Source organism: Ictidomys tridecemlineatus, chromosome 4, assembly GCF_052094955.1.
Source record: "Ictidomys tridecemlineatus isolate mIctTri1 chromosome 4, mIctTri1.hap1, whole genome shotgun sequence".
In the NCBI taxonomy this organism is placed as follows: Eukaryota; Metazoa; Chordata; class Mammalia; order Rodentia; family Sciuridae; genus Ictidomys; species Ictidomys tridecemlineatus.
Genome location: NC_135480.1, coordinates 177,279,882 through 177,307,407, shown reverse-complemented (window position 1 = coordinate 177,307,407; position 27,526 = coordinate 177,279,882). Strand labels below are relative to the sequence as shown.

The 27,526-nt window shown below is 38.6% G+C and overlaps 1 protein-coding gene across 1 annotated transcript; it reads left to right on the top strand.

Moving 5' to 3' along the window:
* The first annotated feature begins 380 nt into the window (after positions 1 to 380).
* On the top strand, positions 381 to 26,396 carry Xpa (XPA, DNA damage recognition and repair factor). Its single transcript, XM_005326308.5, has 6 exons — positions 381 to 687; positions 7,445 to 7,555; positions 12,573 to 12,678; positions 15,991 to 16,156; positions 18,566 to 18,683; positions 26,179 to 26,396. The coding sequence occupies exons 1-6, from the start codon at positions 516 to 518 to the stop codon at positions 26,325 to 26,327; spliced, it is 822 nt and encodes a 273-aa protein (XP_005326365.1). The 5' UTR covers positions 381 to 515; the 3' UTR covers positions 26,328 to 26,396.
* The last annotated feature ends 1,130 nt before the right edge of the window (positions 26,397 to 27,526 follow it).

Below are 27,526 nucleotides of genomic sequence, written 5' to 3'. Positions count from 1 at the left end.
AAGGCCATGGGTCCAACATAGAGTTCCATCACTCACCCACCGGTCTCTGGGAATGGTTCCATTCCTATCAACCGCTATCACTGTTTGAAGCTTTCCATGTCCCAGCCATTGTGCTGCCCTCTAATTTTCCCCACGACCCTGGAAATGGTTCCATAATCATTAACCACAGGTTGTGTCAGTGCTGGGACTTAACCTTTTGGGTGTGCGTGCAAAGCCCACATTCTGAATCTCCAGGCGAAACTCCGACTTTGAGGACGCCCACATCCAGTCTAGCAGGTCCCGGCGGGCAGGTACCTAGTCCCGACTTCCGCGCATGCCCAGACCCCACCCACTGCCCCGCCCTTGAGCCCCGCCCTTGAGCCCCGCCCCCTGAACTGCGCAGGCGCCCTCCTTCCTGCGGCACCCTCGGTCGAGGGACATGAAAGTGGTGGCGGCGTCGCAGCCGACCGTGGGCACTCTTCCGTACGCAATGCGCAAGCGCGGGGCCGGGCCGCTTTCTTCCGAGCTGGACGGAGATGGCGGCAGCGGAGAGTGTTTCGCCGGAGCTGGCGGCTTCGGAGCAGCCGGGGGAGCTGCCTGCCTCGGTGCGGGCGAGCATCGAGCGGAAGCGGCAGCGGGCGCTGATGCTGCGTCAGGCCCGGCTGGCAGCCCGGCCCTACCCGGCGACGGCGGCTGCGGCCACTGGAGGTTCGGGCCCTGGCGGCGCCTTCCCCTTCCTCCTGCTCCTCTCCTTTCTCGGTCTCCCTGGTCCCCAGACGGGCTCGCGCGGCCGAGTCGTGTCCACTCCGCTCACGTCTGCGCGCAGATCCTCCTGCAGTCCCGGCAGGAATCCGCCCTGTGGAATCGTCCTGCCCTTCCACAGAGCGATCCCGCGGTCCTGGGCTTTCTCCCTGCGCCTCGGCTGCCCAGCTTCGGTCTTTCCTTCGCGGATGCCGCCCCCGCCGGGAGGTGCCATCCAGTACCTGTCTGTGCCTCAGTTGTCCTCTGCCTGCTGCGCTTTCACCAGCCACAGGGTGGCCCTTGCATAAAGTTTTTAGAGCTGTAACCCTTTTAAATAATAAGCCTGCGCCTGCACCTTGTTCATGCATCCAACCAAAAGCGACTGAGTGACCCTCATTTTCATGGAGTTCCAAGACAGTAAACAGCTGAGCCACTGCCTTCATGGGGCTAACAGAGTAACACCTGCAGTGCTGCACACTTGTCAGATTGCCTAGTTGGAGCCTCACAGCCGACCTGGAAAAGAAAAATGGCAGGGTTTGATGTGCATATTTTACAGAAGCGATGATTGAGACCAGGAAAGGAAAGGGATTCACTCAGATTCAAGTGCACAGGCTTATCAGAGTAGAACTTAGGTCATCTGACACTGAATTCAGGGCTTTTCTTTGCCCACCATTACTTCTACTTTATTAGTCATCTATCTTATCTCTAGGAAGAAAGATTGTTACTTTTGTGGGAGCTAGGTTTCATCTGTCCCTTTTCTTACAGCAGCCCCTGGCTGCCCTTCATGCTTTTTATCTATCAGTTATATTTCTAGATGCTGATGTTGCTCTTCAAAGTAATTAATTCAAAAATCCCTCAATCTTTTCTGTCCGTGTTCTATATCATGTTTTATTTGATTACTGCAGTAATCTTCTAGTTCCCCCTATCTTTGAATGTCATCTATCTAACCTACAAATCTTTTTTTTTCATATTTAAAGCCTTGCCGAAGTTTTCTGTTGCCCCACAACAAACCCTAAGTTCTTTATCATCACCTGACTCCTGTATATTTCCCCAGTCTTCTTTTTTTCACCCTGTCAGTAGTGTAGCTCCTTACCTTTCCAGCACACATGTTTTGTCTTCTGTTGCTTGTGCCTGGAACCCTCAGCTCATGTGATTTCTTTTTTAAAAAATATTTTTATTTTTTATTTTTAGATGGACACAATATCTTCATTTTATTTTTATGTGGTGCTAAGGATCGAACCCAGTGCCTCACGCATGCCAGGCAAGCGCACTGCCACTTGAGCCACATCCCGAGCCCTCATGTGATTTCTTTATCACTGTAGTTGAAGCCTCTTGGGTCTTGGGTTTGATACTTTCTGCCCCAATCCCCTAACACAAGCATGATACTAATTGAGGCTTAGGTCTTTCTTGACTGGGTGAAATGTGAGAATGCCTTGTGTCTGTTACATTTCCTCCTTCCACAACAAAGTGGTCCTTGCAATGACTCCTATTAAACAATAACCCTTATGTTTTACAGGAGTGTATAATTTAAAAATGTTTTTAGAGTTATTGTTGAATTAGCTTTTGTTACTGACCAGAAACACTCCTCCTTGACTGTGTGCAGGTGGAGAATCTGCTTGTAACTAAAGCAGGTTAGAGAAGTTTTCCAAGCCATTTGAAAATCCATATATTTGTGTAACACTTTGTAATGTGTAAAGGGCTTTTCATAATTGCAGACCTTGAGAGTTATGTATACCCACAGTTGTTCTCCCATTTTCCAGATGGGCACATAGACATTGGCAGATAAGTACCTTGAAAGTATATCCCTTCCAATTCCTGGTAAGTAGCTTGAAAGTATATCCCTTTCAATTCCTGATAATAGCTGAACTTGTACAGGTTCTCTCCAACTTTCAACAGCCTGACAGAGTGTGTAGAGAAAGTAAGGAATTCCAATTCTAAGTAGGTCCAGATCATAAAAGAAACTAGAAAATAATATAAAGGAGGCAAGGTTGGCTATCGCAGTGTTAGGTAGGTCCAACTGGTAAGGCCTTGGCACTCTTGGGAGCAAACGAGTCTGTATATCCTGTTTGAATGCCCCACCCCCATTTTGCTCACCATCCTGAGTTCTAGAAAGGTTTTTGCACTTGAGAGAAATTGTACTTGAGAATTTTAACTCTTCATTATTATGTGTTTTGCAATTTTCCATATCAGTTTGTTTGCTGTTACAGTGAATCACTTCTTTTCAAGTTTCTCCTACCTCTTGAAACCCTAAAGGCAGTTCTTAAATAGACATTTCCCCAATTAGGTTTATCCTGTTTGCTTACTGTTAGTTCTGGTTAAAATAATCCTCTTAAAGTCATTTTGACAGTGTTTAGTAAAGTTAGAAGACTTTTAGTAAATATGGTATTATTATTACTATCACTTTTTTTTATATGCTGTCAAAGATGCTGTCCATCTGTCTTCATGAGTCTCTTGTGCAGAAACAGATTAACAGAGCAGGCCCGAGATATACATCTGTCCTTAGAAAGACCTTGTGAAGGTTAGATTATGGTGTGTTCCCACTGTTCTCTAAATGGTGGCTTAGTGTGACAAATTATTTGCAGAATATTTTTTTTTCCTAAATATCTGCCTAAACCTCTTAGAGTCTAGGATTTGGGGTACTGGGAGTGCAGCTTCACAAGGAAGGAAGCTCCTGTGCTTACTCAGGACTCTTTACACCTCACCCTTAGCCTAGTGTAACTTTTTATCTGGTTGTTTGTTTGTATTCTTTAAAATATGTTTTGTTATAAAAGGGTAAATCTGAGCGTGGTGGTTCATGCCTTTAATCCCAGCTACTTGGAAGGCTGATGCAAGAGGTTCCCAAGCTCAGGGTCAGCTGGGTGACCTAGCCAAATCCTGTCTCTAAATACATACACATATAGGTAAACATAATCAGAGTGATTTTTTTTTCCTCTGTGAGTTGCTGTAGCAAATTAATTTTAATCCAAGGAAAGGGTTGTAGAAATCCTGATATATAGCCAGTTGGTCAGAAGCACTTGGAGCTTGCATTTGGTATCTGAAGAGAGAAAATCTTGGAGACTGAGCCCTCATCTTGTAGGATTTGACTCTAGATAGATAGTGTCAGAATTGAGTTGAGTTCTAGGATACCCAGTTGGTTTTCAACAGAAAATTGCTGGGTGTGTGTGGAAACCACACATCTTATATCAGAAATGTTGTGTTGTGGTGTTTATCCCATTTCTAGTAAACCTCAGATGCGCCTGGGAGCTCAGAGAGATCTCTGAGCTCTGGTGGATTTGTTGTAGGCAATGAGTGATCCTGGGCCTTCCTCCTCTAAAAAGCAATTGAGTTATGTTAGATGCTTTCCAAAGTCCTATTTAAGTCTCTAAGAGTCAGTTTTACATCACTGATAAAAGTTTATTTGCACTGATTAATTAATTCATATCCATGATTTCCTAAAGGTTTCTACATGGCTATGAAACCAGGTATAAGTAGAGAGCAAAAACTGATATTAAACTTCTGATCATGGAAAGCAAGGTAGAATGAAATCATACGAAGATTTCTCAGGTAGTTACCCCAGAGCTGACTTGTGTCGTAGCAGCGGATGCAACCCAGAGTATGCAGGTGCTGAGACTTTTATCTTTGCTGTAATTTTATTTCAATGCATAAAACAATTTTTATTTTCTGTGACATGCTCTGAAAAAGATTGAGGAGCACTTGCTTAGGCTGTGGTGCTAAAGTGGTGCTTGGAGTCTTGGGAAGGTGCAAGGGTAGCAGCAGAGACTGGTCTTCATTTTGGGCATGAATTCAGCCTTGTGTAGAATCCTGCTGAAGTCAGGACATCAACTACTCCAACTCCCCGTATTTTTAAATTTTTTTTTGGTACTGGGGATTGAAGCTGGGGTACTTAACCACTGAGTCACATCCCCAGTCTGCTTTGTCCTTTTTATGTTTTATTTTGAGACAGGGTCTCTGTATGTTGCCTAGGGCCTCACTAAGTTGCTGAGGCTGGCTTTGAACTTGTGATTCTCCTGCCTTAGGCTCCTGAGCTACTGGGATTATAGGCATGTGCCACCATGCTCGGCTCCAGTTTCCTCTCTTGATTCACATTGCCCTTGTGGTCATTCAATTCACTTGCTACAGTATTCATGAAATAAAAATAATACACTTAGGAACATTTATTCCTGTGTGTTCATCCAGTGGATACTCAGATGTTTACTGTTTGTCAGAATGTCAGATATAAAGGCACTCAGTCTAATATGTTGTATAGTGAGAATTGCTATTGACAGTAGCAACAGGCTTATTATAATCTAATCTTTTCATTTAATAGAAGGAGAAATTGAGACCAGACAAGGCAAGTGACTTAAGCATACATGTTAAATTTGACTTTTTTAAAAAATTGAGGTGTAGTTCATTAATATGTAAAATGCTGTCCTCCGAATTTTACCTGGATATGTGTGCATGTAAACCCCATAATGATGGGGTTTACATGCACACAAAGACCCAAGAGGCTTCAACTACAGTGATAAAGTTCAAGACGCTTCCAGAACCTTAGAAGTTTCCCTGTTGTTCATTCCTAGTCAGTGTCAGACCCCTCCCTCTGAAGTAACTATTGTTTTGTTGATTTGTTTGGCATTTTCTATTTTTGAACTTAATTTAAGTGGAATCATACAGTGGCTTCATTTGCTTAACATAACATCTGAGAGAGTCATTCATTTTGTTGCATTGTTATTAGTTTGTTCATTTATATGTTGTATGACATTCTTTTGTATGCCACAGTTTTCCCATTTTTCCTTTTAATGGATTTTTTTCCCCAGTTTGGGGCTATAAGGAATAAATCCTCTTGAGAACCATCTTGTATTTGTCTTTTAGTGGACTTAAGAACTAATTTCTATTATACATATGCCTAGAGATGGAATTGCTGGGTTAAAGGAAGATATATATTCAGTTTTAGCAGATATTGCCAAATAGTGATTTTTATCAGTTTATAATCTCACCAGCAATGATATGAGTATGACAGTCTAGCACTTCCACATCCTCACTATTTGGTATTGTCAGTCTTCATTTTAGACATTCTGCTGGGTATGTTGGCACACACCTGTAATCTCAGTGGCTTGGGAGACTGAGTCAGGAGGATTGCACATTCAAAGCCAGCCTCAGCAATTTAGTGATGCCTTCAGCAACTTAGAGAGACTCCGTCTCAAAATAAAAAATAAAAAGTTCTGGGGATATGGCTCAGTTGTTAAGCACCCCTGGGTTCAATCTCTGGTACCCCCCCAAAAAAAAAAGAAAGAAAGAAACTGATCATTTTTGACATTCTAGAGATCTAGAGAGAGTGCAGTGATATTTCATTATGTTTTTTTAAAATATTTATTTTTTTAGGTGTAGATGGACACAACACAATGCCTTTATTTTTATGTGGTGCTGAGGATTGAACCCGGGTCCCGCCCTTGCTAGGCACGTACTCTACTGCTGAGCCACAATCCCAGCCCCTAATTATGATTTTAATTTACATTTTCCTGGTGAATAATGATGATGAAGACCTTTCCATTAGTGGCCATTCCTTGTTTGTGATGTGTTTATTTAGGTCTTTTGCTTATTTTTTTAAATTGTGTTATTTGTCTTCTGCTGATTTCTAGGATTTCATTATATATTCTGGATGTGCAGCCTTTGTGAGCTAGACATACTGCGTGTCATATTTTTCATTTTGCTTTCTGTCTGTCACTCTCATAATAGTGTCATAATATATGGAAGTTCTTAATTAATTGAGTCCAGTTTAACAGTTTTTCTCTTATGATTAGTCTTTTTGTGTTCTGTTTAAGAAGCTTTTAGCTACCTTGAGTTCATGAAGTTGTTCTTATAGGGTTTTATTGTTTTACCTTTCATATTTATTACTACAATTAATTTTAAAGTTCTTAAAATGTGTATTGTTTGAAATAGGGTCAAAGTTCATTCTTTGAAAGAGCATCTTTTCGTGACTGCACTGCAGTGGCACTTTTGTCATAAACCCCAGCAACATTTATTGAAAAGATTATCCTCTTCCCACTAAGAACCTTCGTCATAAATTAAATAACCAAGTTTGTATAGGTCTATTTCAGGTCTCTCTCTTCTTTCCATTGACCTATTTATCTTTGTGGCAATACCTTAGTGTCATAATTAATGAAGGTGTAAAAATCCTCCAATTTTGTTTCTCAAGGTTCTCTTATCTACTTTAGGGTTTTTCTATTCACATATAACTGTTAGAGTGAGATTATCAGCACCCTTGTACATATCCCACTGATGTACATATCCCACAGTGACCTGAGCACTGTGGCCCTGTAGATTAATGGGAGAATTGACATTTTTACAATATACCACGATCCATATGTGGTCTATTTCTCTATTTATTTAGATTGTCTTTGATTTCTCTTAGTGTTTTGTAGTTTTCAGTTTAGAGGTTTTATACATTTCTTCTTAGATTATTGTTATTTCTTAATTCTAATTGATATTCTTGTGGATATTTTATATGTATAATCACATCATCTGCAAATAAGTACAGTTGTACTTCATTCTTTTCAACCTTTATGCCTTTTTGGTTTTCTTACCGTAGTACACTAGCTGGGACCTTCAGTACAGATTTGAATAGAAGTGATCACCACATTTATGTATTGTTTGAGAATATTAAATTTAAAGAAAATTTCTGTTTGTGTACAAGGAACATATGGTTTACCTAATTCAATTGATAACCACTTTTATTTTCTTTTTGTAGGTGTGGCTAATGTAAAAGCAGCCCCCAAAATAATTGACACAAAAGGAGGCTTTATTTTAGAAGAGGAAGTAGAAGAAGAACATAAAATTGGAAACATTGTTCATCAACCAGGTAAAGTATGAGTTTTGCAGAAAAAAATCTAGATTAGTTATTTTGAGTAACGTGCATAGTTCTTTGCATATTGATGTCAAATAACACCACATTTGTTTTGATCAGTGAGCAATTTATAAGAGTGATAATGTTTGGCAGTTTTAAAAATCAAAGAAACACTTATATGTTGAAAATTATTATTTAACTTGTGGTTTGAGTACATAGGGGTTGATATTCTTTATTGTTATATAATAGGCAGCTACAGGCAATATGTTGACAGATAAAATTAATACTCAAAATTATCTTGATAAGCTGGACACAGTGAAGTGCCTATAGTCCCAGCTACTCAGGAGGCCGAGGCAGAAGGATTACTCTTGAGCACAAGACTAGTTCAAAAACCGGCCTGGACAATAAATACAGTGAAACCCAGTCTCAATAAAAAGTCTTGATAGGCTGCAATGTGGATCCAGAACACAGAGATAAAATTTAGGATATTCTTTTATGTATATTTGGAGAGAAAAAACAATTTACAAAGTAGAGGAAGATCTCAGATAGAAAGATATAAATCTACTCCTAAAGTCAGTGCTTTGATATATCAGTTATATATACACATATTCTTAGGGTGAGAAATACTTTCAAACTCTGAAACAGGTAAGAAATTTTATTGATCTCAATTTGATAGCTAATAGTGTAATATAGAGGCTTGAGAGAACTAGTCCATCTTCAGCTAAAGCAACAGAAATGTTTATTCACAAAGATAGACGGTAGTAACCCTGTCCTATTCCATGTGTGTCTAAATTGTTATTTTCAGGAGCTGAGGCTTAAAGGGTTAAAATGTTTGTGTTTATTTTGGGTCTGTTATTTTAGGCAGGATATAGGCAAGTGCATAGTGTCTGAAGTAAGGTGACTGGAATGGAAATCTTGAAATAGACATATGAGGAACACTTGTCAAAACTGGTTAGGTTTAACTTGGAGAATACTTCGTTCTTCTTGCAATACTCTTGGGACACAGAGGTTATACTTACTGTGGGGTTTGTTTTTGGAAGACAGAACTTTAAACAGTGGCTGGACAATTATGGAGAAGGAGACTTCAGTTCAGTAAATTAAAGGTGCAGCTTAGGTGTAGTTAGCAGTTGGTGCTTACCGAGTGTTGGTATATGTATCCTGTGGGTTTCACAGTGACCTGAAATGGAGAAACATCCTAGCCATGTGGATTGCTGCCTCCTAATAGTGAAGCTTTAGAGGGATTCAGAGATTGAAAAATTTGACCAAGACCACAATATTGTAGAGAAGCAGTCCTGCCTTAGGAGGGAACACATTAAATTCAGGGACTTCATGATTTTGTGGATATGAACTCATTATAACTGTTTTTATAGATTCCTGAGTCCACCGTGGGTTATAAAGCCTGTGCTTTCATTTAACAGGCTGTGAATATTTACTGAGAACCTACTACAGCGTCTTGTTGCTTGACTAGGATATGCATGTGGCATTAAGCATTGCTGTTATTCATGCACCGATATCATGCTGCTGGCACAAAGGACTCTGGTAGTGAATTAGTGCCAGTTAGAATGGTGTCCCTTTTGAGTGACAAATTAGAAAAAGCTCCCCTTTCCATGGACCACCATAGCCTGGTGCTGGGCTCATGGCTTAACAAGTGGTCATGAGTGGCATTTTGGCCCCATTTGCCCCTGTGGCCAGATGCTCATGCACAGGGACTGACCAACATGGGTAGAGGGAGAAGAGCAGTTAATGTTCTACCATTTTTATTGTTGTTAATTTTGAAAGATAGTCTGTTTCTTTAGCATAGAGAAAAGTCAGCTTATTTTGGTCATGAAGTCTTGCTGTCTATAAAGCAAAGTTTGATACTTTTAGGATCTAGAAGATAGATCCTCAGAATCCTCAGAAAGGGTTTGTTAAAATGATTGTTGGGCCATCTCTAGAATTTCTTTTGAGTTAGTAGGTCTGAGATTGGGCCTGAGAATCAGTTTCTATCCAGTTCTGAGGAGATGCTGCTGCTGACCCAGGGGCCACAACCTCAGTCTAGAAGATGAAATCCCCGTCGGGGAATGCACCCCACCACTGTGGGGAGAAAAGTGTATAGGTCATTCACTGTTCATGTTATCTTTTTTAAAAAGTATTTATTTTTAAACTTTGTGATAAAATATATATATGTAAGATAAAATTATACCATTTTAACCATTTTAAAAGTCTATACCTTCAGTGGCATTAACTCCATTCATGATGTTGTATGACCATTGTTACCATCCATCTCCAGAATTTTTTTTTATCATCCCCAAATGTAATTCTGTACCCATTAAACACTAACTACCTATGCAGTCATTTTGATATATTTTCTTTGAGACTGTTTTTGATATGTGAATGAGAATGTAATATTTTTCTTTTTTGGGGGGGTGCTTGGCATTGAACTCAGGTCATCATGCATGCTAGGAAAGTGCTCTACCACTGAGCTGCATCCCCAGTCCAGTATTTGTCTTTTATAAAAATGTTGAGAGTATTTTCTCATTTTAAAATATTTTTAAAGAGCTTGCTTTTCAGTGGCTAAATAATATTCCATTTTATGGCAGTATGATGATTCATTTAAATTCAGCCCATTTTGTTTATTGTTTTCTCTATTCTAATAATTATTGCTATAGTGTATATATTTGAAGGTGAAATTTTGTACAGATCTCTGATTCATAGCAAGAGAATGACTGAAGAAGTTATATTTCTGAAAAGTTTTGACTTTTTTTTTTTTTTAAGTTAAGCTGGGCATCATGGCACATGTCTGTAATTCTGGTGACTCATGAGGCAAAGGCAGGAGGATGACAAGTTTGAGGCTAGCCTTAGCAACTTAGCAAGGCCCTAAGCAACTTAATAAGACCCTGTCTCAAAATAAAAAATTGAAAAAGGCTGGGAATGTGGGTCAGTGGTTAAGTTCCCTTAGGTTCAATCCCCTAATACCAATAATAATAATAATAAAGAAGATTAAGCTATTAAGGATAGAAAGAGTCAACAAAATAAAACTAAAAGCAAATAAACAGACCTACTTAACTCTTTTTCCAAATGAATAACATGACCATGCTGCAGGGGAAGGGCAGGCAGAAAGAACGAGTCCAAGTCATTTGTAAACAGTATCTGACTATATGTTCTTAGTTTGTGAGGGTGGAATGGGAGCAGGGGAAACCACAGAACTTCTGAGCTCATATTATAGAGTGATATGGGGGAAGTATTTTAAAAGTATGATAGGCTCAAGCAGATAAATAAATGTTTTGATGTTTTTGGGAGTCAGAATTTTCACTGTGGAAGAATTATACAAATATAGAATGGGAGATGGGAAGAACAAATCCTATAGGTGGATGAAAACTGTCATACCAGTGAATATTTCTGTGTGTGCGTCTGTGCATGCATAAGTGTATGTGTATGTTTGTGTTTATACATGTGTATATTTTCTAGCTCTGTCCACACAAAGGGCCTTGGACCAAAGAGACCCCAGAATCAGTGAACACACCTGGTGTTCAGATCTTGGACACTAAGAATTAATATCATGGTTTTAAGCACATTATATTTCTTAATTTCCCATTAAAGAGTCAAGACATTCAGAGAAAAAGCTGATTCTGGGCTTGGGCACATGGCTACAAGATGAGTTTGGACCATTACAAGAATAATGCCAGAAAATATGTTAAGCGTTCAAAAATGATGAAGGTGTGTTACAGGGACACAGGAGGTACTGGCTAATTCTGAGACAGTGTAAACACCAAAGTAAGAAAAAAAAAATTAGCTTTTCTCTACCTAGAGAAGTTTCTGTGCTGGGTGTTGAGGATGCTTCATTAAATAGGATCTCTTCCCTCAAGGAGTTTATAATCTAATAGTTGAGACAGCTAAAGAGAGAGCTGTTTGTTCAGTTGATAGGGGTGAAATGGAGAGAAAAATAATTTTTCCATTTAGAAACGAATTCTGTACTGACAGTCTTCTGTTGTTCCCTTGCTCTTTATTGCTCTAAGCCATGTTATATGTTGGTGCCACCCCTGTGTGTACCTTCCTCTCCCTCCTATTTTGGGACTAATCTGCTTTGTACTTTGAACAGTACAGACAGAATAATGGCTCCTGAAGATGTCCATGCTCCAATTGCCCTGGAGACTGTGAATATGTGACTTCACCAAGCAAAAGGGACTTTACAGAAATGTTTCAAGTTAAAGGCCTTGAGGTTGGGGATTATCCTGGATAGTAGGCAGGCTCTTTGTAATCCCAGGTCTTGCTAAGGGCATGTGGTCACAGAAAGACCAAATGATGCCATGTGAGATCCTCTGTCTTGATGTGAGGCAGAGGAAGGGGTCTTGAGTCAGGGAATGCAGCTGCCCTCTTAGGAGCTGGGAGTTTCTCCCCTAGAGCCTCCAGAGAGGAGTTCAGCCCTATAGAACGTTGATTTTGGCCCACTGAGCCCTGTCAGAATCCATAAATTACTTTAGTAAAAGTATAGATCTGTAAAATGATAGACTTGTGTTCTTCTAAGCTATTCAATTTGTGATAATTTCTTAGCGCAGCAACCTAACACTAATACAAGTATCGTACATATGGTTGGGATCCAGAAATACTTGCTGAGCTGGGTGTGGTGGCTCACACTTGTAATCCCAATGGTTCAGGGAGACTGAGGCAGGAGGTCCACGAATTTAAAGCCAACCTCAGCAAAAATGAGGTGCTAAGCAACTCAGTGAGACTGTCTCTAAATAAAATACAAAATAGGCTGGGACTGTAACTCAGTGGTCGAGTGCCCCTGAGTTCAATCCCCAGTACCAAAAAAAAAAAAAAAAAAAAACCCAAACTGAAATACTGTTGGATTAATAGACTACACTACCATATTATTTTGTTTCTTTTTTTTTAAATAAACATAAAATTATTTAATCAAAGTTTTATTTTGTCTCTTATTTAAAGGTATTTATGTCAGGCATAAAATACATGATAAGCTATTAAAATAGAGGAAAATTTATTGTTCAAATTCACAAGAAAGGAAACTTACAGGAATTCATCTTCCTTTCTTTAGGACCTGTTATGGAATTTGATTATGTAATATGTGAAGAATGTGGGAAAGAATTTATGGATTCTTATCTTATGAAACACTTTGATTTGGCAACTTGTGATAACTGCAGGTACTTTTTCATGTTCTTAATTGCTAAGTAATTTCACGTCTATGTATAGGTTTAGGGAAAAATAATGGTTATATGTTTGGATTTGAAATTTTTCTTAGTAATTATGATTTTTATTTTGGGGGCCCTAAAATTTCTATGGTTTTCATTTTGCCAAAGAAGTATAGGAAGTCTGTGTTGATCAAAGCTTATGATGTGAGCCTAGTTGTGTCATGGAAATTTCCTTTCTGTTGTCCTGGTCCCCGCTTCCCTTTCTCTTACTAGCGGGTTCCTAACCCTTGTCTTCACCCAGCCCCAAGCATCCTTGTTTCTTACTTATTTCTTACTTAGCCCAGTGTGTAGTTACCTTGGTCAGAGGGCTATGAGAGGAGAGTGGCTCAGAAAACCTCTTTTTATTCATCTTTTGCTCCTCTCGTGAAGAGAACAGACAAGGGAGAATCACATTCCTCAATCGTTCTTTTTCTTCTCCTAGCCTCCATCTTCTTTTCTCAGCACCCCATGCTTCTTATGCCACAAGCTCTTCCTGTCTTGACTTAGCTGCTCCCATGTTGAAGGCTCTCACACATGGAAAGTCCTGTCGTGGACTCTCTGGCTCTTACCTTTCCCTGATCCAGCTTTGTACCTATAGCCCTAGATCATCTCCCAGCTAGAGGACCCGCCCTGGGGGGGTCCCCGCTACAGATATTGGAGCCCCCATGGCTGACTTGTTGCTGAGTGGAATCCTCAGTGCATGGAGGGTGGGAGATGATGGCCTTGGTTTGTGGTACATATGTAGCTGGTCATGTTCTGTCTGGCATTCCAGATGGGACCATCAATTATAAACCCATTTCCTGCTGACCCAGTGGTGAAGGTCTAGTATTATCATCACTTTACTTAAAAGCCACTGTAGCTTTGGGGAACTGAAGTACCACATGTAATTTTGTTTCCATGAGAAAACAGAAGCAACTGTTGTATCAATTTAAAGAATTGTGTCTGATATTTGGATGCTACTTCAAAATAATCAGGGGTAGGGAAGAATAGAAGTACTTTAGATTAGACAAAAGGAAATGAAGAGAAGGGAGGAGGAATGGGAATAGGAAGATAGTAGAATAAATCAGACATGTTCATTTATGAATACTATGTTCATATATGAATACACGACCAATGTAATTCCACAACATGTACAACCAGAAGAATGGGAAGTTGTACTCCATATATGTATGTCAAAATACATTCTACGGTCATATATAACTAAAAAGAACAACAAAAATAATACCTGATTACATTTTAAGTCACAATGTTTTGGTATTTTCAATTTGAGTAGTTTTTCAGTCTTACTGTGCTTTCTATTCTGTTATTCAATAGAAAATGTAGCTATCTATAGGGAATGATTAACAACATTTATTTTAGAGTTAATATCATGGCTTTATGCACATTATATTTCTTCGAAACTCTCTTTCAATGATTATATTAGCATTGATATATGTAAATCAATAAATTCAGCAATCTTTGTGTATGTATGTATGTATATGTATGTATATATAAAGAGAATTGTGTAGTAGTCTGGAAAGAATATTCTTTTGTTTAACATAAAGTTCTGTTTCCTTTCAACATCTATAAAGATTATGTTTTGTATGGAGGAATCTATGTATCCTCTCCCTCTGTTTATAAAGTATCTAGCTTTCTTAAAGTTATTCCTAATTCTACATTGGTTTTCTGATAGAATCCTTTGCTAGAACCTTAGGTCTCTCTCCTCCCTGACCTCTATCTGCTCTTTTCGGTAAAGGTCAGCTTCATTCGTTGGCATGTCTCTACTGTCCTGTTTAATTCCAAATCCTTTTGGCTGTATCTTCAAACCATATCCTGAATCCATCACTTCTCACCTCTGTCACTGCTGCCTTCGTCTAGGCCACTGTCAGTGCTTGCGTGGACTCTGCAGTGGTCTTTGACTGGTCTCTTCCCAGCCTCTCAACTTTTGCACCCCTAGAAAATAGCGTTGTCTTTGGTACTGCTTGCAAGGCCCCTGTGTGTCTGGCTTTACCTCTTACCACTCCTCACAGTCAATCACTTTGAGCATGTGGTTACAGGCGCCTGTTCCTGTGAGCTCCTAGTGCATAGTACCCTCCTGCCTGAGACTCTGCTCTCATGCTTCTGTCTGCTAGGAAGGTTTTCTCTGGTTGTTGAATTCATCAGGGCTCTGCTGGTGTCCCATCATCAGTGGCCTCTGATTACTCTCCTACCTGAACATTGCTGTTCCTTCACCGTGATCTGTATTCATACAGCACTTTCACCTGTCATTATATCTGTTGATTGTCTTCTAACTAGAATGGAAGCCTCATTAAACAAGTCTTTATTTCTCATTAAAACATGGCTGTATTCTTTGAACATGTACCAGGCATGTAGATGTACCAGGCATGTAGATGGAGAACAAATGAATGAGAAGAACTGTGTAATTGCCTCTGTCTCTATTTTTGCCTTGCTTTTGAGAATGCTCAGAGCCAGCTGGAAATTCAGCTATATTGAGGGCAAAGGACCTAGCATTTTATATTTTCTTTTTAAATATATATGTATGTTTTTAGTTGTAGATGGATACAATACCTTTATTTATTTATCTTTATGTGGTGCTGAGGATCAAACCCAGGGCCTCCCACATGCTAGACAAGCACTCTACCACTGCGCTACACTCCCAGCCCTATATTTTCTTATTTCTTGCCCATCTTGGCCTTTTTTAGTTTAGATTTTCTTTCTCATTGAGTCTTGTTCTCATTTACATTTTCTCTAACAAGTCATTTCAAGGCCTGTCTAGAATAAGAGGGATTTTAAAGAAATTTTTAAATTGTTAAATTACATGGATCTGCTGCTAATAGAACAAGTAATAGATAAAGTATTTTTCTGATAGAATTTTTAAGCTGCTAATTTGAACGTGGGGGTTTCAGGCAGGAACAAGTGTTTTATGTCTTTTTTTGGTGTGCATACCCCTTGGTTACTGGGCTATTTGAAAACTTAATTTATTTAAAATAACTAATTTATTTATTTATTTTTTTTTTTTTAGTTTTTTTTTTTTTTATTGATTGTTCAAAACATTACAGAGCTCAAGACATATCATCTTTCATACATTCGACTCAATTGAGATTTGAACTCCCCAAATACATAATACAGACTCACTTCTGTTACATACTCACGTTTTTACATAATGGCATATTAGTGACTGTTGTATTCTGCTACCTTTCCTATCCCCTACTATCCCCCCTCCCCTCCCCTCCCCTCCCATCTTCCCTCTCTACCTCCTCTGCTTAAAATAACTAATTTATATAATAGAGTTTAATCTGTTTTCAGAGATGCTGATGAGAAACACAAACTTATTACCAAAACAGAAGCAAAACAAGAATACCTCCTGAAGGACTGTGATTTAGAAAAAAGAGAACCAGCTCTTAAATTTATTGTGAAGAAGAATCCTCATCATTCACAGTGGGGTGATATGAAACTCTACTTAAAATTACAGGTCTCTAATGAATTATATTTGTGAATTTTCAGTACTGATTTAGGTGAAGTTTTGACAATAAACTAGTTGTAATTAATTCCATTCTTGCTTACAGAGAGTGAAAAGGATTTCTTGTTTTGCACATTGACATAAACATGTAATAACATTTAATAACAATGTTTTCTTACTTTGCTTTTTGCTGTGGCACTTTGGAACAAATACGTTGTTGGTGGGTGATGTTAGGAGTATGATTCTAAAACTAAAAAAGTTTAAAAGGGGTCACACTTCATTTCCATATCCCCAGAAACACCCTACTGGGCCTAAATTCTAACTTGTACTTGGGGATACCACCTAGAGTACTGCCAAGCTTCCATGTGCCTCCAGTATATCTCAAAGAAAGTCGGCTTGCCTCTTCTGCCACAGGCAGGTTTCAGGCTGATGGAGTTATCTACTTCGTGGCTGAAGCTGCTGACACTTAGGCCAGTTACCTAGAGTCACAGCAGCCTCCTGTATATGCTTCAGAATGCTTGAATAATATTCTCTTTGTACCATTATATGAAAATACTGCTTCAGAGCACAATTTAAATTGGAATAAAGTATAAATTCCCCTATCTTTAAATAAAATTTAAAAACCACATTGTGAAACAAAACAGACTGAATTTCATTGTACTTACACAATTAGGAGAGTCACCATGTATTTTTAAAATAATAACATTAAAAATGAAAAAAAATGTAATTAAACTGAATCTGGTATTCTTATCACTTGGTATTTTTAGTTTTTAGTTATTGAAATAGTACCATTAGATTACAGTTTTCTTGTCATATATCATGTTTGTGTATATGTAAAAAGGAAAATGTAAGTACAAATGATTTATATAGCCATTCCTAACCGTTGGGCATGAAGGTGTACACCTTTAATCCCAGTCACTCTGAGATAGGAGGATCACAAGTTCAAAGCCAGTCTCAGCAACTTAGTGAGGCCCTAAGCAACTTAGTGAAAACTTGTTTCAAAATAAAAACTAAAAAGGGCTGGGGATGTGGCTCAGTGGTTAAGCACCCCTGGGTTTGATCCCCACCACCACCACCAAAAGAAAGATATTCTTCTTTACATTCAGAGTACAGTTCTTCTGATCCACTTTTTTTTTTTTTTGGTGGGGGATACTGGGGATTGAACTCAGGGCACTCAACCACTGAGCCATATCCCCAGCCCTTTAATGTATTTTATTTAGAGACAGGGTCTCACCAAGTTGCTTAGCTTAGCTAAGTGCCCCGCTTTTGCTGAGGCTGGAATTGAACTCGTAATCCTCCTGCCTCAGCTTCCCACTGCTGGGATTATAGGCACGTGCCACTGTGCCTGGCTTTATCCACTTTTTATTTTTTAGTTGTCAATGGACCTTTATTTTTATTTATTTATATGCAGTGCTGAGAATAGAACCTAGTGCCTCACACATGCTAGGCAAGTGCTCTGCCACTGAGCCACAACCCCAGCCCCAATCTGATCCACTTTTGATTCATTGTTGTTAAAGACCATTACATACACTGGTGATGTAGCATTTACAGAGATGTTAAAATGTGGAAAATGTGATGTCTTAGCATTTATGAAATGGAAATATATCCCTTCAAGGATAAGAAATTTTGGATTTGGCTACATTAATTGATATTACCCATAATACATTATGAGAAGTATCCTGAGCATAATTCTTACTATGTGGGACTATTCTTCAAAAAAATGTAACAGAATTTGGGTGCAGTGATGCTTGCCTATAATCCTAGCTGTTCGGGAGGCTGAGGCAGGAGGATCACGAGCCAGCCTTAGCAAAAGTGAGGGGCTAAGGAACTCAGCGAGACCCTGTCACTAAATAAAATACAAAATAGGGTTGAGATGTGGCCCAGTGGTCAAGTGCCCCTGAGTTCAGTCCCTGGTACCAATATATAATCCCGTGTTTTAAAACTAGAATGAAGACTTTTTAGGTCATATAGGTACCAAATTTTTTTTTAAATTCATATTCTGCAGATGAGAAGTTAGTCAAGTGGATGGAAACCAGTATTGAGCTAGGAGGAGATGGATAGTAGTAACTGGTGATTTCCTTTGGTTGGATTTTTGGAGATGACCTCAGATTTAGGTCTGAAATGGCTAACAGACTTCTTTGGTGAGCTTGCTGAGATTCATCAAACCCACTGACCACATATCCTTCTGAGGACAGCTATTCTCTCTATAATCTAATTCATGATACATCTGTTAAGGGTTTCTAGGGTTAGAGAGATGTGTTATTAGGGTTGTTTCTTATTGGTAATAAAGTCATTTAAATTTCAAAAAACATTTGTACTTGATTTAGATCATTCTTTGGTATCTATGGATTTGATAATTATAATGCATAATATCCTGCAACTCTCAGTCACACATCTAACTTACAGATGACTGTATTATAGATTGTGAAGAGGTCCCTTGAAGTTTGGGGTAGTCAGGAAGCACTAGAAGAAGCAAAGGAAGTGAGACAAGAAAACAGAGAAAAAATGAAACAAAAGAAGTTTGATAAAAAAGTAAAAGGTAAGTAGCTACATTTTATATCATGAAGGATTGTTTTACTACTTTACCTGGATTCTTTCTTATTAAAGATATGTCACCAATAGATTGGAAAGTGTTTTTTTAGAGGTTGAAAAAAATGACTTGGAAGTTTGTCCTCAGTACATTGGTGTTTGAGGTTCTCAGTTTAAACCTCAAAGAACTGCATTTCCAAAAAGCATGTAAGCCATCATTTTAAGATGAATCATATTTTATGTAGGAATGGTGTTAAGATTGAGAATGGTACCCTGGTCAAGAATTTGGTGTCAGTTAAATCTTAAATATGATCAACAGTATTAAAAAACAAACGCTCACCAACAGACCTCTCTGATTGTTTAAAGTGAAAAAATTGTGCCCTAAATCTTAGTCATCGCAGTTAAAAGGAATTTTCGGATGTCAGCTAATCTAACCATTTTTTATTTTATATATGACTAAAAGACCCAGAAAGGTGAAATGACTTGTTAAATGAGTCAGGACTGTAACCAGCCTTTCTGTTCTGAAAGTCATCATTTGTACAGTCTTTCCTCATCATGCAGCTGTGTGTTTGTGGCTCTCTATTCAGTTTGTTTGGAGAGAAACTCCAAATTATAATAGAGGGAGCATAGAAGGCTCTTCCTGCTCTAGAACAGGATCTCTAAAAAAGAGAATTTAATGGGCTGGGAATGTGGCTCAGGTGGTAGCGCGCTCGCCTGGCATGCTTTCGGCCCGGGTTCGATCCTCAGCACCACATACCAACAAAGATGTTGTGTCCGCCGAGAACTAAGAAATAAATATTAAAAATTCTCTCTCTCTCTCTCTCCTCTAAAAAAAAGAGAATTTAATAAACACACACCTCGCGCAGTGGCACATGCCTGTTATCTCAGTGCCTTAGGAGGCTGAGGCTCGAGGATCACAAGTTCAAAGCCAGCCTCAGCAAAAGTGAGGTGCTAAGCAACTCAGTGAGACCCTGTCTCTAAATAAAATACAGAATAGGGCTGGGGATGAGGCTCAGTGGTCAAGTGCCCCTGAGTTCAATCCCCGGTACCCATAAATAAATAAACACACACACACAAATGTTCTTCATGCAGGTGTTTAAAGTGTGTCTGGGGCGGGGGCTGTGGCTCAGCGGTAGAGTGCTTGCCTAGCATGTGTGAGGCCGTGGGTTCAATCCTCAGCATCATATACAAATAAATAAATAAAATAAAGGTATTGTGTCCAACTATAACTAAAAAGTAAATATTAAAAATATAAAATAAAGTGGATGGCACGAATTTGTGTACATTTTGGGTTATATGTATAGTAAATTGGTCCATTTAAAATGAATGCGCTAGCCATAATAATTTTGCTTGTTTTTAGAATTTCAAAGGTTTTAGAGGGTGAGTGGGATAACACAGATGTCTTAAAAACAATCAAAAACCCCAAATTGAATGTAATCCTTATTTCTTCTCATCGTGAGTCTCCCATCCCCACCCCACCATTTTCATTGTAAAATTCAAGAACAATGCAAAAAAGTAGAAAATTACAGAGAACTTCTATCCTATTCTGCTATCCAGAAACAATCATTATTTTCATGTCCATGTAGTTGTTTTCTATGCATAGACCCTTAAAATTTTATTTTTTTATAAAAAGTTGTACATTCATGAAGTTTACTAAGACAGATAACCTCATGAAAAACATCTTCATATTCATCTTTATGTAAATTAGTTACTTATTAATTCCTGAATAGAAGATAAGCACACTTTTATGACTTTGTACTCAGGTTTTCTACAGCAAATTATTTGAGAGAAGAGCATTTAATTGAGGAATCATTCCCATGAGTCACTCAGCACTAAGCATATACACTTAAATATTAGTATGATATTCAGATAGCAGCAAGGACCAATTGAGAGGACTCAGAGAGACTTTTTGTAATCTTTTATGTGTTCTACTCCAGCCCTCCAATAAGGAGGGCTGCTGACAAAGTAATGAAAAGGCATATTAAAGGGTATGAAAGAGGAGGACATAGAGGTTAACCATCTAGCTCAGGGTTTCTGTTAATCCAACTCCCTGAAATCACAACTTGTCCCTCGCTGCTGCCTCCTTAAACCACTGTCCAGATGGTATTTGGTGCAGACAGTGGTATATATGGATAAAACTAAGGTATTCATTGGAAACTTCTATCGATAGTGATGTAATATTTAAGTTTTTTGATGGGGGATTGAACTTGGGGACATTCTTCTACTGAGCTACAGCCGCAGCCCTTTCCTAATTTTTGAAACAGGATCTTGCTAAGTTGCCCAGGCTGTCCTCAAACTTGTGATCCTTCTGCTCAAGTGACCCAAGTTGTTAGGATTACAGGCATGTGCCATCATACTGGCTTGATGAAATATTTTTAAAATGAGGGTCATTTGTAATTTTTTTTAACATACTAATTCTGTGGTTTGGTCAAAATGTTATCTAATGGAAACTAAATTCCTTTAATTTGACTAAAAAGTTTAAATAAAAAGATAACAAGCATATATACTTAAATACTAGTGTGAACAGAAATTTTGAAAAAGGTTTCCACAATTTTCATTGGTATTTTAAAGAAATGTAAATAGTTGCTGTTAATCATCAGATAAACTACTCTGGATTTTCCTCATCTTTGAGGAGTTCAAATTTTCCCTTAAGTTTTTCACAGACTTGGACCTCTTGAAATTGGTTTATTTCCATTCATTTCTTGTTTTGAGTAAAACGTGCCTTTTGAGGAAGCTTTTTGAAGTGGTTACATGAGTGGTGTCTTTTCCAAGATTCTACAAATAAGATTTTTATTTTTGCACATGAACATGAGTTCTCTCCATGCTGTGGACATTACTCAGTTGTCCTCTGGGTGTCCGTGTGCAGAGGTGAAGCCTTCTTGAATTATGGCTTCTTGTTTCTTCCTTCTAGAGGATGGTGTTTATGTGCCCATCCTCCTGACTAGGCACCACAAAGTCAAAGCAAGGAGCTGACCATGCAGTTTGCTTAGAATGGAGAGGAATAAAATCAGGTTAGAAAGGTTCTTTAGTTGAAATCAGAACCTGAGTCCTCTTGGTCTTCTGTTTTGATCAATAAAGCAGCAGGCACAAAGTTTCTTTTTAGGAACATAAGAGATTATATTTATCTGCTTTTAGAGTATGATCTTAGACATTAGCAGTTTGAGAATTCAGCTGGTTATAGGAAAAAAAAGTAAAAATAATATAATGTGTAGAGAAAGATAAGGTTTATTATAGATCTCTTAGATCCAAGAAGGCAGAAGTGGAAATGGTGGCATCACTGTTGCTTAGCTTAACTGGATTTCAAAAAATGTAGTATGTGAGACTAGGGTTGTGGCTCAGTGGTAGAGCACTTGCCTGGCATGTGTGAGACACTGAGTTCAATCCTCAGCACTGCATATAAATAAATAAATATCCATCAACAACTAATAAAATATTTTTTTAAAATGCAGTATGCGTTGACCTTCATACTGGATGAAAGTTGGAGTTGGTGTAACGTTTTGTCTGCAGGCCTCTTTTCCGGCAGTAAGGTAGAGGTGAGGCTTTCCAGTTATACTCAGCCTCCTCTTAGTACTGGTAGAGGATACACCACTAAAAGAAAGGAAATGAACTAGTCTTATTGTTACTATGCATTTCCCCCCCAAGAGGTGGGTGAGAAAATTCCATTTTGAGGCCCCTGTTATAGATGCTGTACATGTGGGGCTTATGGTTATATTCATATGACTATTGGGGTTTATCTCAGAGGAGCTTGAGGGACACAGTGCCCTATACGCAATGGTTTTAGTTGATGGAGGATAAAATAAGGTCAAAGCTACGTATGTTGTCGTCTTGTGATAACTTCCTTCCAGGTAACAAGAGGCACCCTAACTCAGTACTTCCTGCCCTCCATCCACTATTAGAAGTATCTGGTGTCTCTCAACTAATTCTTTTCTTAGTTTGCTTCATAAGCAGTATCAGGTTTCTTTGTATACAGATGGCCTCTTTGCAAATTAAGATATCTAAAACTAGAAAGTGTTAGGGTAGTATTATATTTTTCATTGAAACAAAGATTAGGGGGAAATCTTTGGAGATAATGTAAGCAATTACTCGGGTATCAGCACGACTGGTTGACTTGGACATTTTTACCCATTTCCAGGAGAGGTAGCAGCTCTCTGTGTTGTGAAGCTCTGGGCCAACAGTACTAGGGGTTGTCACAGTGTCAGCCTGTTTTGTTCTCTGGCTTCACTTTGGCTTTCAGGCTGTGCAGGGTGTCGCTCTGCCTTTGTTCCCAATGCTCCCCCAAGGCTTGTTATTCCCACTTTTCTACCTTCTTCCTAGTCTCAGCTATGGATAGTTTTGTTTTTCTAAGTTGAAATAATGAAGGAAATTTACAATCTAAAAAATTTTCATTTACCAAGTGTTGACATTTTGCTGAGTTTACTCTCATATATACTCATTTTGCAGAACAGTTTGTTAATTTCAGACATTGTGATTCTTATAAATCCTTTATAGCATGTTTCTCCTAAAAAATAATGTTTTTTCTCCGGAACTAAAAATAATCACAAACTCAAGAAATGTAATGCTAATGTGAGGCTGTATCTAGTATATAATACTCATTCAATGATCCTGAGCTGTTTCAAAATGTAACTTTTTGGCTGTTGGATCCAGGGGCCATTCAGGGATGATGCCTTCTTTGGATAGGATTGGATTTGAATGGATTATTTTGATGTAGTCCCTCAGTCTTTTTATCTTTCATACCCGGACACTTGTAAAATGTCAGGCCAGCTCTTGTCCACCACGTACCTTCACCTAGATTGCAATTTCCTTGATGTGATTCAGGTGGAGTGGATCTAGCAGGAGCACTCCTGGTCACCCCATGCTTACACATGCTTCCAGTTCTCTTTGAAGGGGTCAGTTTGACAGTTAAGGCTGTCTGCTAGATTCCACTATCAGGAACCCGTGACCTGTGTCACTGAATATAAGGAATGTGACATTGAATTTCATTCCTGCTTTACTCAATGTTTAGTATACAGGGATGAGTCTTGCCTGAGGCAGTTATTACTGATGTAGATATAAATGGCAATTTTGTTTCTTTCATTCCCTCTACAATTATTTGGCCTCTTTTTTGGGAAAAAAAATCATCTCTCTAAAGTCATTTTATTTTTAAAATTCTTTTTGCAGTATTAGATTGGACCCAGGGGTAGTCTATCACTGAGAGATATCCCCAGCCACTTTTGTTTTTGAGACAAGGTCTCAACTAAATTTCTGAGGCTGGTCCTGAACTTGCAGTCCTAATGACTCAGCTTCTGGGGTTTCTGGGATTACAGGCCTGTGCCCCACACCAAGCTCCTCAGGCTGTTTTTTTAAAAACATTTTTTAAAAAAAAAAGGAGAAAAAAAAAAGGTCATGTTTTTCCTTGGGATACTAGGAAGTATTCTACCACTGAGCTACCTCCCCATCACACTCCTCTCTCCCTTTAAAACATGTTGGAGTGCCTCGTGGGTTCTTATTCTCAAATCAGTGTATTGTACTTAGTCCCATCATTATTCATTTGATACTCAAACTGTCCCAAATTTGGCCAGTTGGAGTCCTCTACAAAGTGGCACCTGTCTTTTTAAACTTTTAATTTAGAAATAATTCCAAACTCGCAGAAAGTTGCTAGGGAAATAGAACAAAAGACCACCCTTACCCAGCTGATCTGTTAATACTCTGTGCCATTCAGTCATTTGCACGCCCCTCTATATGCAAATGAATATTCTTCTGAACCATTTAATAAATTATATATATCACCACTCTTGACCCTTAAGTATTTCCTAACATAAGTATTCTCTTAACATCACCATGTAACATCATTAACTTGAGTAGACTCAGCATTGAGTTAGTATTTATCTAAACTGCCATCTACATCCTAGTCTTTTTCACTGGCTCTACAGGGTCCATTCTAAGATCCGATACTGGTTTTGGCTACCAAGTCTTTCTAAACCTGTTCTGGATTTTCACAGCCTGTCTTTTATATTATCAACACTTCCTAAGTCAGAAGTCTCTTCCCTTCTCCTGCCATGGCTTTTTAGTTTCTCACTTGGGGTTTTGTCATTTCTTGCTGGTTGGACCCAAAATATTAAAACATTTTAGGCGAGTGATAATACGAAAGTGATGTACCTTTCTCAGGGCCTCATGCCTGGAGACACAATGTGTCTGTCTGGTTAAGAATGTGGACCCCACACTAGGCCATAATTTGCCAGCAACTGGCTGTTTGGCCTTGGGCAATTTATAATTTCTCTCTGCCTTGTTTTTTTTTTCATAATTTTGAGGATTAAATGCATTAAAAGTACTTAGAACAGTGCCTGGCATATAGCCCTCATATTAAAGCAGATATTACAAAGATTCAAGTAGTACTTTGGTACTACTTACCACAGATCTATAATGGATTAAAGAAAAGGAGAATAATTGGTGGATATTTTTTATGGCTGAAATTATAAAATACAGCTCCCATACTCTTAGATAGGTAGTACCACCGTCAATGACATTGATGAGCTCTGGTTGGATGAGAACAGAAATGTCAACAAGTATAGCGTTGCTTTTTATTCATTATATTAGAAATAGAAGTTACCACTTAAACATTTGAAGTGGAGTACTAAGTTTCTTCTTCAGGTAATCTGCAATGTGAACTTCTAAAAAAGTGATAGCCTTAAGTTGCTTTTCAAAGCATCTCCCCCCCACTCATTTGGTAAAATGACTTAAACATAATGTATGATGTGGCACAAATCAGTACTGGAATAAGACAACCTCGGTTCACATATATCTTTGCTCTGTTTTCCCACCTGCAAAATAAAATGAAGTTAAAAAAAAAAAAAAAGGGAGTTTTCCCCCTGCTATTTATACTCTGTGATTCTAATTTTTAGGTTGTTCTTGGCTTTCTAATTTTCTTGCAAAAACTTGTCTTGTCTCTTAGAGGCAGTGTTCCTGACTTGTAAACTTGGATTAAAAGACATTCCCCTTTCCTGCTGTGGCATGGAAAAAGTCAGATGTCAACACTATCTCCTGTCACTTCTGTTTCTCTTTTGCTATAATTCTAACCACATACCTGTTTTTCTTTTCTTTTTTGGGGGGATGGTAGGGGGTGTTCCAGGGATTGAATTCAGGGACACTTGACCACTGAGCCAATCTCCAGCCCTATTTTATATTTTATTTAGAAACACACTCTGAGTTGCTTAGTTCCTTGCTTTTGCTGAGGCTGGCCTTGAATTTGAGATCCTCCTGCCTCAGTCTTCTGAGCCACTGGGTTTACAGATATGTGCCACTGCGCCTAGTCCCACATACCTGTTTCTCAATCTCTCATGTCATACTACTCCAACAACTGACTTCACAAGCCAAGCAGGGAGGTAAGAAAGCTTGCCAAGTTTGTGAAATCAACTTTGATGTGCCATAAATTTAAACTATATGGTTTAAATTCACAGACATGGCTGAAAGTCTGATTGGATTTATTTTTGGGTTCAGCTGACAAACTTTGTATTTTGCTTTTTTTAAAGAATTGCGCCGGGCAGTAAGAAGCAGTGTATGGAAAAGAGAATTGACTGCTCATCAACATGAGTATGGACCAGAAGAAAACTTAGAAGATGACATGTACCGCAAGACTTGTACTGTGTGTGGCCATGAACTGACATATGAAAAAATGTGATTTTTTTAGTTTCACTTGACATTTTTAACAGAAATTTATATTTAAATAAAGGAAATTAGATTGGCTTTATTCAGAATTCACCACAATGTAGTCCTTATAAATGACACACTTGCATAAATGCTTCATTTTAAGAGAAAGTTACAGTCCAGCTGGTCTGGTCCAGGGCAGCATATCAGAGTAGGAGGTGAATGGTAGAATGGGTTTAAAGCGGCAGGTCAGATCTGCAAATGGGGGAGCAAGAGGATAAAGCAAATCCTCCAATGGCGCAGAAAGAAGAGCTTTCAATAAAGGTCAAAGTTGACTGAACAGGGATGGTGGTATACTGTTGTAAGAGTCTGTCAGGACTTTAAGGACTACTTCTATCTCTAGGACAGTGAGGACAGTGAGGCAGTCCTGAGGAGCCAAAGCTGGAAGAAGTCCTAGCATCAAGAATAAACAAATTGCAGGATTCTGGTCATGTTTTCACTAAGGGCTTACTACTCAAATGCTGAATTAAAATGGAAAGCAGCTTCTTTGAAGGTTGAGTAACTGACTGTTGATCAAAGATATTAGTTTACCTAAGTACTGCTGAGTGCCTTATAGGTATTCTTATTTTGATCCTGGGAGGGAAGGAAACTTGTTTCTTATAGCACTTCTTATTTAGCCTCCATGCTTCACAGCCTAGGACCTCACTTTACCCCAAGCATTTGGATTAAGTTTAGCTAATTGGAATTTCCCTTAACCTTGTTCAAAGATCATCAAGTAGTTTGACTATAGGATCTATGCATAATTATAGACAAAAATTCAAGTTGAGATAAACTGGATATTTTTCAAATTATCTGACATGATTTTTATCCTGTCACTATAAACAGGGTTCATGCATTTCCATTTTCTCCTTAGATTTGCTTGGAGAAAGACCAAAGTCAAAACAACTCAAACCCAAGTAATTAGGTGCTTGAGGCTATAATTACTAATTGTTCTCTACGTAATAAAAACAGGAATGTTCAGTGTATTTAAGTATTGGCTTTTCATATGTGCTATACTAAATATTATAGCTCAGTAAAACTGACTCAATGGGCAGCCAGATTTCTGTGATTACATAAAACCTCCTCCTTTGACAAGAGAGTAACTAGCAGTTCAGGTGGTTGCTAAGAGCACTACTGCATTGTGGGGGATAAAAGCTCTTGGGGCCAGATGAAGCCAAGTACAAATTCTACTTC

What these genes read in the sequence shown, in the direction of transcription:
- Xpa (XM_005326308.5), top strand. Translation starts at nt 516, where the DNA reads ATGGCGGCAGCGGAGAGTGTTTCGCCGGAGCTGGCGGCTTCGGAGCAG. An exon ending in GGCGGCTGCGGCCACTGGAG is followed by an intron (nt 688 to 7,444) that starts GTTCGGGCCCTG and finishes TTCTTTTTGTAG; the next exon opens with GTGTGGCTAATGTAAAAGCA. An exon ending in AACTCTACTTAAAATTACAG is followed by an intron (nt 16,157 to 18,565) that starts GTCTCTAATGAA and finishes ACTGTATTATAG; the next exon opens with ATTGTGAAGAGGTCCCTTGA.